At 42.7% G+C, this 14,868-nt stretch overlaps 1 protein-coding gene across 1 annotated transcript; it reads left to right on the top strand.

The window, feature by feature from the left end:
- The first annotated feature begins 8,371 nt into the window (after positions 1-8,371).
- On the top strand, positions 8,372-14,244 carry COX6C (cytochrome c oxidase subunit 6C). Its single transcript, XM_084280113.1, has 4 exons — positions 8,372-8,440; positions 9,444-9,571; positions 11,185-11,323; positions 14,122-14,244. The coding sequence occupies exons 2-3, from the start codon at positions 9,458-9,460 to the stop codon at positions 11,302-11,304; spliced, it is 234 nt and encodes a 77-aa protein (XP_084136239.1). The 5' UTR covers positions 8,372-8,440; positions 9,444-9,457; the 3' UTR covers positions 11,305-11,323; positions 14,122-14,244.
- The last annotated feature ends 624 nt before the right edge of the window (positions 14,245-14,868 follow it).

Raw genomic sequence — 14,868 nt, forward strand, 5'->3', positions numbered from 1 at the left:
TCCAGTCGAAACTATCGACTTCAGCTCGTGTGTGTGTAAAAGTGATTGAAAAGAAACCAGATGTTTCACAGTTCTGTCCCAAACTTGGAAGAGAAAAGCCTTAAATTATTTATGTTTCTAATGTTAAAATCTGGGCCAAAGTGGTGACTGTGTAGCTGTATGTGGCCAACGGAGCTGCAGTAACCCAGCTTGAATTTGACCTGCTTAATCTGTCCCATTACATTCAGCTGATGATTTTTGTCACTGCCTTTTCTAGAAATGCTTCAGTCCGTCGTTGTGAATCATGTTGGAATACAGCTAAGATGGAGTTAACAGTTTTTTTTTATTTTTAAGCTTATGGAACATTGCTGGTTTTAATACATTCAGTAGTTGCTGTAAAAATGTTGGGGAAAGACAAGTTTGAACAAAAATTCTAGATCTGGATCTGTACTCACAGTTCAAACCTACGTCTAATGGCCTGATTTGGAGCATTCCCAGGATTTCAGAGAGTTATAATTCACATCTGTGTTTCTAACTCCTTCATGCATGATTGTTTGAATGTGCACTTTTGGCACTGGTCCATGTCTAATAGGCTAAATTGTAGTTCCCAAATCAGAAGCCACATGGTATTTCCATATAGTTTTTTATTTTTTCTCTTATTACGTAGCCTTCAAATAAGGTTCTGTCAGTCCAACATGTTGGATTAATACAAACCATCAAAATCTACAATTTCTACCTACCTGCTAACAAACTCACACATTTTGATTTGTACCAGTGATTTAGCAAAGCATTTGACAATGACCATGATGGATACTGTTCTGCCAAGTAATAATTTATCAGAGTGCAGGAGCAGACTGGAGTTACACGGGACCCACTAAGCTGTCTTAGCATGGTAAGGGTTGTCAAGGTACAGATGAGATTCTCCTATTTTTAATATTTGTTGAGCCAAGCTAAGTTCTATGTCAAGCACAGGATGGATTTTTTTTTCTTTTGTATTTTCCTCTACTTCTCTACTAATTAAAGTATTTTAGTTTCATGGTAATGTATGTGAAAGCATTGACAACGGTGTTGCTTATTCCACATTAATTATGTATTTGTTCGGTGCACGCGATGAACTGTGGGCATTTCTCATGTCGAGTTTTCATGTCAAAGCAAAAGTGGAAATGTAGTAACCGGATCTGTGCTTTTAATTTTAGATACTTCTTTTTCCTCTAGAACAATCTTGTACACGATTCCTCTGTACCATATGCGTTTGAAAATCTTTTGTTGGCAAGAAGTTTAAAAAGAAAGGAATACTCGCTTCTCAGAAAAGGGGTTTTCAACAAAGCAAAGCAACTGTGCCATTAATGAGAAAGTTAAATGAAACAAATGACAAGACAAGCAAGCAAGAAACACAGCATCACACTCAAGGAATGCACAGGCACACAATAGCTTATGCAATGTTCACCATCTGTCAAAGTCAGTAAATGCAGAGATTTCATTGGAAATATTCCTTAGAACAGGCTGTGGTGCCTATGGCCTGGTTAATACAAACTTTAGCCTTCTTACTAGTTTTCACCTGTAGGCAAATAAATTAATTTCATCCCACTCTGAGCCCCAGCCGATCTGTACTGGTTTTGTGAAACCTCTGACCCTCATCAGTTTACCATTCATTCCTGAAAAAGGTACTTTGGGAATTGGATTGATCATGTCTCTGGAGGAATTTTCACCTTTACAGTTTTGGATGTGTATACAGGCAGGTATACACGTCTATATAAATCTATATTTACTGGATTCATGTGTGCTTGTGTGCATATATATATACACATATATGCATAAAATTGCCACCTTTGGGTAAACTATTTTATTGTCATAATCACACAGAGCTTACGTTTGGTGTATATAATCTTTTTCCTAATACAATTTTCCAACCATTTTCTTCTATTTTTTTTTTATATGAAGGTATTCACATTTCATTAAAACATTTGTGCCTGTACCCACTTGCATTTCAGAGGACAGAGCCATTACGCCTGCTTTTTAAGGAGTATGGCTCTTTCCAGAGGTCTGCAAGGCTGCTGGAAAGAGAAAATACACTTTATGGGAGTTCTTTCTCCTCTAGAAAGCATATGCAAGAAACAAAAAATAACTTTCCCTGTTTTTTCTCCCAAATGAGAAACTAATTAACAGCATGTGTTGGGCCATTCACTAAAGACTATGATAACTTACTATTTTCAAACTAATGAACTGAATACTTGACCTAAAATAGGAGAGTGCGTGTAGCTCTGTTCATCTTCCAGTTATCTTCCAGTTCAAAATCGTCTTAACTCCTGGCTGCTCGGTCCTGAAATTTGCCGAATGCATTGAAACTCATTCCCTTAATTCACACCTCCAGAGGTGCCCCACACGTGGCAGTAGTGGGCCTTCAGAAAGCTGTCTGAAAGGCTTTCTGCCTGCCTGAAACACCAGGAAAGCAGCACTGCTTTGTCACCGCAGCTCCATGAGAAAATACATTAAAAAAACCCAAACCAGAAAAGCAGAACTAAATCAACGCACAGAAATACATCGGCTTAGTAAGGCTTGCCAAGGTAATGCAGTACTCATCACAGACTGTATTCCGAGACACTGGTTAAGACTTGGAAACAAACTGCCCAGAGAGCTTTTGGTATCCTTATTGTCATCAGAGGGGTTCTAAACACAGATAAGATACGCACATCTGCCAGCAGTGACTACACATTTTCAGACCCATATTGGTGCAGGGGAGTGAGTAAATGAACTCTCAGGGGTCTTATTTTCTCCGAATCCGTATTCAGGTTGTTCTGAATGCAAAAGCTTAGCCTCTGCTAAGGAATCTTACGACAGTCAAGGGCCGTGACACTTCATTTGCTCTGCACCCGAAACTCCCACTGAAGCCAATTATTCAATCTAATTTAACAAAGACCACAGCTTCTCTGGCTGTGCAATTGTTGGTAACCATCAACAAACTGATTCATCTACGATTGGGCCAAATGTTACAAAATCTGTTTCTGAGTTCTTGTTTGTACCCCCATCATAAGATTACACCAAAATTAAAGCATGCAGTACTTGAACTAACTTCAAAGGCTGAGCTTGCACTTCTAGCTAGTTCAGCCTTTTTATTGGTTCATGTTTTCCATTTGGCTTCAACATCCTGTTCCTTACTGATGCCCTTCTAGAGTTTCATTTACAAATATTACGTCCCTGGTTAGCGAGCCGTGCTAATTAATACTGCGGTGGAGGCTACGGATTATAGTAATCTCATGCCTCCTGCTTGGAAAAATGCTGCAATTTTTCCAGACGTGTACATGTAATGCCGTACTGAACGTGGGCAAATTTGTCTTAGGAAAATGTATCAAAATATATTTGAATAAGGTTGCTTATGCTGTTATCTATCACTGGTTTTGTTAATCACGAAGCTCAAACATTTCAATGGAGTAGAAACCTGAAATCCACAAATTCCTAATTAGATTATTTCAAACAAAGTGGTAAAGTGGAAACAGGCTGGTTTAAGTATACAGAATTTTAAAAGTTTATGCCAATAACAAGTTTGTTAGAAAAACATGGACAGATAATTTGACTACTTTCTGGAAGCCTTGCACTTCTGACTGTGCCTCACCTTTCAAACCTGGAACCACAACCTGACCATCGTTTTTAGTTCCACTGGGGATTTTGTAGTCACAGACTGCCTGGCCGCTGGGACTTCAACTGTTGCCAAAGTAATCACTGTAAAGAAAATCTATGATATTTGCACAAATACCAAATAAAAGCTACAGAGCCTTTACACAACATAGCAACCCTAACTGGATAGGTTCTTCCTACACCAAAATAAACAAAAGCAATGGCGTTTTTCAGGAAGAGGGAATGTCTTTTATTAGACCAGGTGATGTAATTGGAAACAACAGACAAGATTTCAGGCTCACAATTCATTCACCAGGTCACAAAGAGGTTAAGAAATACATCATCCCTGGGGTAGTTATTTTTTGGCTTTAATTGTGTTTATGAAGTCACTTTTCATAAATGGATGCAATTTGGTTGACACGGACTGCAGTATGACGATACGAGTCACAACAGATCTGAAAGAGACCTCCCCTTCCTTTTAGGCTGTCGTTTCAGACCCAGAAAGGAAAATTTGCCAACATCTCAGAACACTTACCATGTCATCACCGCAACATGAATTATAACAGAAAAAAATGAGAGGTTTAGATGCGTATGAGAAAAGGTCTACAAAACTTGCCACAGGAAACAACTGGAAAAGTTGTTTACACGTGGCCTGGGCCACTCTTTTGTGTCAGAATGAGCCCTGTGTTGTACTGGGTAAATCAAAGAAAGGGCATAGATGTCTCTACAGCTGAGGGTGTCACCCCCTTAGGGTGCAAGTCCCAAACCTGAGCACCTGGGACACCTCCTCCCCACCTCTTCATTGCCCTTGATGCCTGCACAGTTTCTTACATCTTCTCACTCCCTTCTCTGGTGGCAAAAAGCATTTGCTTGTGGTTTTTTTCTCCTAAATGTGATTCCCAGAGGCACTGTGACCATTGCTGATGGGCTCAGCCTTGGTTAGCAACATCTCTGGCCTTGAGTCGGCTGGTATTTGCTCTGTCAGGCCTGCAGAGAGCTTCTAGCTGCTTCTTGCAGAAGCCACCCCTGCAGCCCCCCTCCTTCTTCCACCCAGAACCCAGCCACGCAAAACTATGACAATGAGGAACGAAAAAAACTTTCCCGAAAAAAACTTTCCCAAAAAAAACTTCCCCAGGAGACTAAAGCACCTCTCATTGAATATAGAGGAGTGAAGTAACAGAAGTACATGGCCTTTGATGACTTTATTTCCATTGCAGACAGGCTACGTAACATTTAAACACTCAGAAGACAGAAGAATCCTGGCATCGTGTTAATGGATTTGAACAGGGACAGGAAGGAGATGTTTGGGTGGGGGTGGTTTTGGTTTTTTTCCTAAGAAATCAAATGAGAATATAGAAAGGTTTTGGCAAGGAATGATTGCTTAGACTTGTCTCCTTACCTAAACTTCTAGGTAAAAATGACATGTATATATTGTATTACTTGTTTAAAAATCCAGCTTACTAAATAAGGTTTTTCTGTTGAAAAAATAAGCACTGTGTCTGTTTCAGACACACCCTCTGAACGTGGAGGACTTCAGAGTGGGAACAATTAATACAGAGCCACACTCCCCTTCAGAAAACAAACAAACAAACAAAAAGGTGGGAAAAAATTAACATGTAAATGTTCCTCTCTGAGCTGTGGAACCTGATGTGTTTTCTCGTTCTTGGGTCTGAATCACACATCAGCCATGTCTTGTCTGCAAGTTGGGAATGGGAAGTTCATGGATCTCTTTTTTTAGCACTATAGCTCACGGTGGTACCAAACACAGGATCGGTTATCTAACTGTATCACTATTCCACGGGTATAAAAGTACCAAAATCTGTCTCTTTACAATTTGAACAAAACTTAAGAAATTGCTTTTTTTGAGCTTTTTCTAGTTTGGAAGCACGCAGAAAGTCAACAAAAGCCTGTGAAATCCCCGTCCGCTCCATTTATTCTGATTTGAACTTCTGCATTTTTTTCTCCTTTGTTTATAATGTCCTTCTGGAAGCACAAAAATATTTTTCTTCCCCCTACTAATTTTGACTTCTTCCATATTTAGGAATCATTGATTCACCCTCATTTTTTGTACAGCTGCCTTTCCAATTCTGTTAAATAGCTTCTTGTTCCACAAAGTCTTTGTTTGTTCCACAGCTCCACTGACTGATGTTAACACAGCCATGGTAAGAGAGTATCTGATTAGTTAATTTCTGGCACAGAAATAGGAGGAGGAGGAGCACAAATATATACATTTTCATATGTGGCAAATAGCATGGTTTAATCTCTTTTTTGTTTGTGATGGAGAGGTAGATTTTACAATAAACCACTTAGGAATGCAGCTGGCTCAGGGGATTGCTGATGTCCCCTGTGATCTTTTTCCACTAGACATGCATTTCTAATTTAATCCAGATTATGATTATCTAAAGATTTCTTGTGGCATATGCAAAATGACTTGATTGTCATAGTCCTGTTCCTAGTGAGCTCCTGTTCACACCACAGAAAGTAGAGTCCCAAGTATCACAGCTGGTGCTCTGTGGGAAAGACATGGATTCACTGCTGAAATTTTCTCTCGCTCAAGTCAGAGGTAAACCTTATTTTAAATTTCCATGGAGCATAAGCAAGATATGTTTTAGCATTGATGCATTCCCTCTCTCAAAAGATTAGAACACCATTAAGAAGTGTCAGTTGTTGCCAGCATTACAGTATTTTAGAGAGGACAAAAGGACTGCAGACTCTAGTTTGGTAACTGTGGCACCTTTTGAGCAAATGGTTCTAATACCGGTCCTTACACTAATTGGAGAGAGTGCCAGAAGCCCCAGGCACTGGGTGGACTGGGAGGAAATGACTGCTGAAGTCTGTGTGCTGTATGCTTCAGCATTCTCAGAAAGTGTCTGCTTCCATGTGCTTGGGTGCACAGGGTCAATTTGGGTTCAGAACCTCATTCAATCTTCTAATACATTCAAAAACTGGAGCGGTAGGAACCAACTCTGTGCACTGACCTAGTGGAGCTGGTTATCTCTGCCTTCCTTCCACGGCTCTTCCTCCAACACATCCCCTATCCTTTATTTATCCCTTATTCACACAGTCCGGAACAGAACATTAAGGAGTTGGCTGTGTATTCCACAGCAATGACGCCAAAGAATAATAACAATTAGCACTTCATTTAGCATCTCAACTATAAGACAAAGATGCCTAGCCAGCAGTATCTCAGGCACATGGGGAAACTGGTCACATAGAAAAGAATTTAATGACCTGGCCAGCCATGAAGTAAGCTATTGAAAACAGCAATCAAGATTTTTTTTTATGTGCAGACCTAGGACCATCTCTCACCAAGACTGGTGTTTATAGGAAAATTCCTCATATATAATTTATAATGATAGTAGACATGAAACCTGCTTCGCTTTTATTCCAATTAATTTTGTATTCTCTTTTTCTGACATTGTGTAATTCAAGGACAAGTGGAGTGGAGCTTTTAAAACTCCCTAGACAATTGTCCCCACCATTTCTTTCCTGGTCTCACCAAATGATTGCATGAGCTCAGCTCAGGAACAGCATGGACCTTGTGGACCCGGGTATTTCCTTAGACCCCCCGCCCCCAATCAAGTTACAGACGTATGTTGTCATTCTTTCTGTATAACATCATTAACATTTGGCGTCTGTTTGGGTTGTTTTTTTTTTTTTTAATCCAAAAGCTCTTGGCCAGGCATTCTTCACTTTGGTCTCAATTATTGTAACAAACCTTTCTTCAGTTTGAGGAACACTGCAAATTGCATCTCTTCAGATTGCTGTTGTGAAGACCATTCTCCCAGCTTGTGGCTGCGGCTGTATGATTTCTCTTTGCAATTTTCTAGTGAAACTTTCCTCTTCTTTAATCCCATCAAAGGAAAAGCAACTTCTCTTCAGCTTTAAGGGCACATCTCCTCTGTCACTTGATGTCAGGATCTGCAGGCTTTGGCAAGGGAGTGCAAAGCTTGAACAAGTATCGTGTTGCACAGGAGGGGCTTCTGTGTTTTCAAGGCAGGAATTTATAGCATGTAGTGTAAATCCCACAGAGATTCCACAGGTATAAAACCACCAACAATACCATATGCAGGTGGTGGTTAGGTGGAAACCACAGGCAAAGTACATATGGGCCTCATTTCCATGAAAAGTACAAAACCCAGCTAAGAGGTATCTAGGAAGGATTACAAATTGCTTATTTTTTTCTAGGCTTGGCCAATCATTCTTAGCAAGCTCTATAAAGATTATTATAACATGTATTCTGGTTTTATGGCCAGTTGGGTTTGATGGCCACTCCGGAGATCTGGATGTGTGCAGTAAGGGTGGAAGGCGCCAGTCTGCTGGGGAGCCGGCTGGGCCCTGAGCGTACAACACCGCCAGGGCTCTTTGCTTGCACGGAGGCTGTGGCTCTGCGCGGCCTTTGTGGGGGGCTCTCCATCAGCGGCCTCTTCACCAGGCACCTCGGCAATGGGCCTGCAGAAGGTGCTGGGTGCCCAGGAGGCCCGAGGCAAGGGAAAGGCCCACGGTGGGGCCCTCGGCGCTGCAGTGTCACCCTCCGAGCCCTTCGGGTGGGCGACACTCCGTTCTCCAGTGACTCTTGCTCGGCAGTGGCGAGGCCCGGCACGGCGAGGCCGATGGCACTCGGCCCCACGCCCCACCACACACCTCCTGTGCAGAGCCGCGTAATTGTATTCTATTCTATTCTATCGTATCGTATCGTATCGTCCCGTCCCGGGAGTGCGCGCAGTGCCGGGTTTGAACCGCGCCGCTCGCCGTAGCGAGGCCGCCGCCTCCCGCGCATGCGGGGTAGCGGGGCCGCAGAGGGTGCCTGGCCGGTGGGGCGGAAGGACGTTGGTGGGCGCGCGCTGAGGTGAGGCCGTGCTTGCGCTCCCTGCCCCGCGCGGGTCCCCCCTCTCTCCCTCGCCCCCCGCCCCGCCGCCCCTCGTCCCCCGCCGCCCCCCAGGCCTGCGGCCCGTCCCGGCAGCCCGTGACCTCTGCGCGTCCCTGAGCCCGGCGAGGACGGGCCCTGCGGCGGCCCTGCTGAAGGGCAGCCTCTTGTGAGCGGGGAAACCCGGGCAGGGTTTGTCTCAGCCCCTCCGCCGCGCTGCGGCCCCTTCCCCTGGCAGCGGCGGCGGGGCGGAGCGGGGCCGGCTCGCCGCTCTCCGCAGAGTGGGCTGGCGCGGCTGCGGGCAGCACCGAGGCCCCTGGGGTCATCGGGGCCGCCTCCTGGTCGTCGCTCCCGCTCCGTGGCCCTGCGAGCTCCCGGCGGGCTGCGCTGCCCCGGAGCCGCTCCCCGCTGAGGGAACCTTCCCCTCGTGTTTAGAGAGCCGCTTTCTTCAGGCCTTGCGGGTCTTCAGCAAAGTCTCGCCGAATAAAAATAAATAAATATTCCTTAGTGCGGTAGGGTTTGCAGTTACTGAATTAACACAAAAAAAAACAAACCCAGAGCCACAAATCAGTTCAAGAGGCATGTGCTTTTCCTTAGAAATTAATAAAATGCAATCAGTGTTCTGATTGTCTTCTCATGTGAGCACCAGCACAGAGCAGGCCTGAAAACCATTTCAGACCCCCAGGGAAGGATTTTGTATGAACAGTGAAGGTCAGTCTTGATTCCATGAATACTGTACGTAAGCAGTATAGAAAATTACATGCATTCGTGTCATAAATAGGTTGTCCTTGAATGGTGTCCCTTAAACGTTGTCATTGAAAAGTCAGGCAGAGAGGAGTGCTGTTGCTTATGCTGTCAGGATGATTCCTAAACAATAAAAACCCACAGTCTTTTCTTCAGTAGAGTTACAGAAAATTACTGAAGTAGAGCTGCTTTTCCCACAATAGCTTATTCATTTATCAATCTATTACATATATTTTTTTAGGAACTAAAGTCACCATGTCGTCGGCACTATTGCCTAAGCCTCAGATGCGGCGCCTGTTGGCCAGGCGGATGAAGCTACACCTGTTTGGGGCGTTTTTTGTATCCGTGGGGTGTGCGGCTTTGTACAAGGTGAGATCTGTAGCCAATCAATTACAAGCTGGACTCATTAGAGTGTTTTAAGGATTCATAATATTTTCTTGTTGAGATTTGGTTGAGCTGTTCATCAGAAAGCTTTAGTAATGTGTTTTTGTAAGCATGTTTCCAGAACATAAACAAATCTTCCTAATCTTCGTTTGAAGAAGTGATATGAATAACTTGATGCTTTAAGCTTTGTGATTAAGATCACACAATTCATGGCATCTTAACCTTGAGTCTCCTGGTCCTAGACTGCTCTTGATCGCTTGCACGATTGGTGCACGCGAACACTAGGTAGTGTGTCACACTATCCGAGGTGCGAGGTGTCAAAGTCTTATCTTATCTCTAGATTGATTTCAGAAAACTTGTTCATAAGCCATTTGGAAAACCTGTCCTTAACACCCAAGTGTGAGTGTGGGGAAGGCTAGTATGGTCCTTTTATCATTTCTTTTGAAGTAGTGTGTGGAAATGGAGTGTGTCTTTTCCAAAACGTCCCCCACTTACAGATGGGAGTTTGGTTTTTGTGGTCCTTAAGAGGTTTCTGACAAAGATAAGAGTGATGGTTGTTCATGAGTGCCTTAACGAAGTAATTCTCCAGTTTCATACACAAAGCAAGCAACAGAGTTTTAATTCCTGAGGCAGAGCTGCATCTTGGTTTGGCTGTTGATCGCATTCATAGATTGTTTGCACCATTTGAGTACTCAGGAAGCTATTGATAAAAGTGAGTAGAAATGAAGTTCATTTCAGGTTGTCCATCACAAAAATACCACAGTTGACTTAAACTTGTCAGAGATCAGAGAATAGACTGTGTATCAGAAACAATAAACTTGAATAGGTAAAGCTTAACACTATGGAATACATGTGCTAACAGGTAGGCAAGCTTGTTTGTGTGAGACTTATAATTCTTATTAATAGTCTGTGGCTTTATACCTTATTTGGTGCTCTCACATTAATACACAAGTAAGGCAGCAGACCAAATTTAGAACAAGCAACGTGGATCTCAGTATTGATTTACTTTGTTCCGTGGTAGATGTTGGACAACCCCCCCTTGGACTTCCCCTCACATTTTGTGGGGACTTTCTGAGCATATCCCTGTGCTTCAGGTGAATGAATATCCAGAGGATCAGGACTGTGTATTTTTGTGTTGGTGAGCTGTAAGATTGGCTTGGCAGTCTTGTTATCAGGCTTCTTTAGCTGACCTGCAGTGTAGCTCAGATGTAATACATTGGTTCAGAATCCCATTTCATCTGGAGTTGCAGGTGTGCTCACGACTCCAAACTTGCCATAGTGGCATATTTTCTGTACAGAGCTGTTAGCAGGGAGGGCATCACATGCTTGTCTGTCAATGTAGGGGGAGTATTTCTGGATCTTAAAAATATAATGTGCTATTTGTAACAGACTTTCTCTTTTAGGCTTCATTTGTTTTCCTGACCAGGATAGTCAGGTAGTCTGAACTGCGTGGATTTGAACAGGAACAAAGTCATACTTTACTGCTTTGAGCTATAGGCTTTTTGGACTGATAGCTACTGATCAGAGAGCATTAATGGAAAAAAGACTTCTATTTGTAAAGCTTTGCAAGCTTTTATTTTCTCTGTGCTACTTTCCAGTTTGGAGTTGCTGATCCCAGGAAACGAGCTTATGCAGAGTTCTATAAAAACTATGATGCCATGAAGGACTTTGAAACTATGAGAGCAGCTGGTGTGTTTGAGTCTGCACCGCCCAAATGATGGCAGCCTGCATTTCCAGGTAATAAAGTACTCTGTGTTAGAACAACAGTGAGTTTGATTGTTTCAGTGAAACACTGGGCTTCTAATTGAAGGTTCTTCCTTTTGGGTCAGATAGAAAGGTGCTCCAGGAGGAAGGTTACAAACTGCCCTTGGGAGACCTCTGGGTAATAAAACCATGAAGAAATACAGGAGTTGGGGGACGGGGAGTAAGGGCAGAATAGAAAGCTCTGAATTCCTTTTGGGTAATGTTTTTAACTGGGGTGACGTAGCGATGCCAGGAGAGTTTTGTATAAACCTCTAAGACTTGCCTGATACCACTGTTGGATTGGTGCCATCACATCTCAGACTGCTGTGCTTCGGCTGCCTGTACCTCTGCCTGGGTACCGTGGTGGTACAGTGAATGAGAAAATGGGGAGGCCGTTTCTGCCACATAGCACCTATCTTAGTGTAGGAAACAGAGACAGCCTCCACACATCCTTTTTTCTTTTGAAGTTGGTGAGAGGGGAGAAGATAATTAGTCATGAGAGAAAATATATTTAAATATGTATATACAGATAGCAATGGCATATTGGGTACTAATACTGAGATTTTTGCCATCCTGAATGAGGCTTGAATAGAACTTTGTTCACGGTACGGTTTTCCTGTCACCTAACACTGCTTTTAGTTTGAAGACTACCAAACTTTGTTCTCTCTTACTTGTCATGACACCAGGGGAAATAAAAAAGTCTTGGTTTCAGTCTCATCGCTCACTGAACTGCACAAGCTCATGATGTGACAACTCAATAAAGAATTCCTCCCCCTTTCTTGATCCAAATTTCTTACATTGTGTTCTCTGCTTCTCTTAAAATGACTTCAAACTAATCTAGAATGATAGCTTTTTCATTCTTTTGGAATGTTTTCATATTGTGATCATTATGTGATAATCTGTGGGTCTAATTATCCTGGCCAGCTGGATTTTCTCAGCCTGCTTGCTTTAAGCAGCAAGATTGAATAAAAGATTTGTACTTAACACTATTAATACTAAATTCCGTTGCGTAGTAATCTAACTGCATAGCACAATTACTTAAAAAGAGCTCCATCTCTTCTAACAAATCTAAAAAGGGAAAAAAAAGAACAAAACCCCATGTCATTCCCTTTCTGGGATTTTTTTTGGGTGGTAGTGGTTTTATTTTTTTGTAAGAGGAGGAAACTTCTTTAGCTATGACTGCAACAAGGATAAATAATGTAATGATAAATTTACCTGGTTTTCCTCTTGGAAATTCTGTCTCTGGTTCGGTCCTATTGCTAATATATAGGCACTTAAAAACTTGCTTAGACATGAGAATTGCATTCTTTAGTCAGGTGGCCTTCATCAGAGTATTCCGAGAGGCCATCTGGTGGTAAAATCATTTGGAACAAACACTGTCAACAGGGATGCATGTTGAATATTTAATTGGAATCATGAGCAGGGTTTTTTAAAGAACAAATAGAGCTCCACTCTCAGGGTATGTTCCTGTTTGCAGCTTAAAAAAAAAAGCTGCACATTGTGTGCACCTGTTAAAATTAAATGTTTCCTCAACATTTCTTCCATTCCTTAATTACACCAGCTCAAAAGAAAATGTGAAAGACAGATTTGAATAGCTGATGCTTCGTATTCATTGGCTGATTTGTGTAAGAAATGGTGTTTTTCAGTCCTTCATGGCAGAAAGTGGTTGGGTTTTTTGTGCCTGCACAAGAATACATAAGAAGGGGAAACAGTTGCCAGTATTTCAGATGTTCTAAAAAGACTGTGAAAAGGACAAGTTCACAGAACATATGGAAGACATTTTCATTTCCTCAGTAGCTTAAATCTTAGCTATGGAAGTTGGCTGGAGGTTGAATTGGATGCTTTTTTTGGTATAGTTACCTAAAGGGTATGGTGGTCATGCATGCTCTACATCTCCCCTTTGCTGGAATTTATTCCGTGTGTGGCAGTAAATACGGTGGTTGAACTTCGTGTGATACCTACCCTGGTATGGGCACTGAGCCCCATAATTGAGGAGAGGGTAGGGGAGGCAGGGAGGAGGATTCAGGAGTTGTTAAGGTGTTAGTGCAGAACTCTGCACTGAGTTTGTTCCCATGGGCATGTAGGAAAATCAGTACCAAAGTGTGAATGTGCACGTTTCATCTGCTTGGCATGGACTTTGTGTGGCAACACTGGTAATGGAAACGGGGTGACAGTATGCATTTGAGGAGTGTCTGCTGCTGTGTGCTCGGTCTGTTACTGAGGGGTGAGCTAAGAGTTTGGTGCTAACCGCTTGCATGACTCTTGTCATGGAGCACAGCTGGCCCTGGATTGTGTTCAGTACGTTGGGGAGAAGCAATTTGAATTTGGTTTTCTTCCTTCCTTGGTAGGTTGCCTACCCCACTTGTTTCCTCTCTGGCTCCTATCTGAAAACAACATTCCTTTCTCTCTCAGGCCCGTAGGAGCATTGATTCAGTTATCAGTGCAGCCTGTATAGTGAATCTGACGTGCTGTGCAGTATTGTTCCAGCTCTTGATTTGTTCCATCTTTCACTTCTGTTTGCCACATGAAGGGTGTGTGAGTCTTAAACCGTCAGGAAATAACGGGGGGAATTCCTCCAGCTGAAACCACCACACCAACGTTTCTCTCCATTGCTTTGCACTCATACATACCGACATGTTCCTTATTCATACATCCTGACATGTTCCTTATTCATACATACTGACATGTTCCTTATTCATACATCCTGACATGTTCCTTATTCATACATCCTGACCTGTTACTTTGTGCACAGTGTTTGCCCACCATAACGTAGCATTTTCTTTATCTTGCAGATCCCCTTCAGCCTAAGGAGACGATGACCGAACCTTCCTTGTTCACTGCATTGTGAAGTGTGATGCACTTCAGTGCATGGCACGCTCTGAGCTACTCAATAAATAAAATACATGTCAGTGGCACTTAGCTGTCTCTTCATTCATGTTGAAATGCTTAAATGCTCAGGTGCTGGGAAGAGTGGTGGAATGTCTTCATGGATTGCGCAAGGTGAATAAGTCCAGCTTTCTCCCCCCTCCCTGAATTATTTGCATCTTTGTTTTGGCCAAATTCTGCATGTGATAACAAAGTATATCCCTAAGCAGTCACAGCTAGGTTGTCTGTGCTGCTGATAGGAGTGTTAAGAGGAATGGAGCGACTGGATTTCTGGATCTGTGTTACCTCTGGCTTCAGAAGGTCAGCTACCTTGAGATGAAAGAATTTGTGGAGGCATTCTGGAAACACAGTAGCAAAACTTACCTTTTTGTGCTGCCTTCACTAGGTCACTGTCCTTATGGCAGCAAACTTAGATTGCTACTTACAAACTGTAGACAAGTGCCCACTCTTACATGTGGCATGTTACTCTCATTGGAAAATTACTCTAAACTGCAGGCATGTTTAGAGATCTTTGAGGTAAAAAGGGTCAGAGGGTGAAAATGGACAAAAGAAATGATTAGTTTTGGTTGCTAATGGGAATGAATATCTTTATATGCTCCTTGTAGACGTTGTGTTATCTTTTTAATAACTGGAAGTAGCATAGATCTGCTCTC

The sequence above is a fragment of the Gallinula chloropus genome, assembly GCF_964237585.1.
Source record: "Gallinula chloropus genome assembly, chromosome: 2".
NCBI lineage: Eukaryota > Metazoa > Chordata > Aves > Gruiformes > Rallidae > Gallinula > Gallinula chloropus.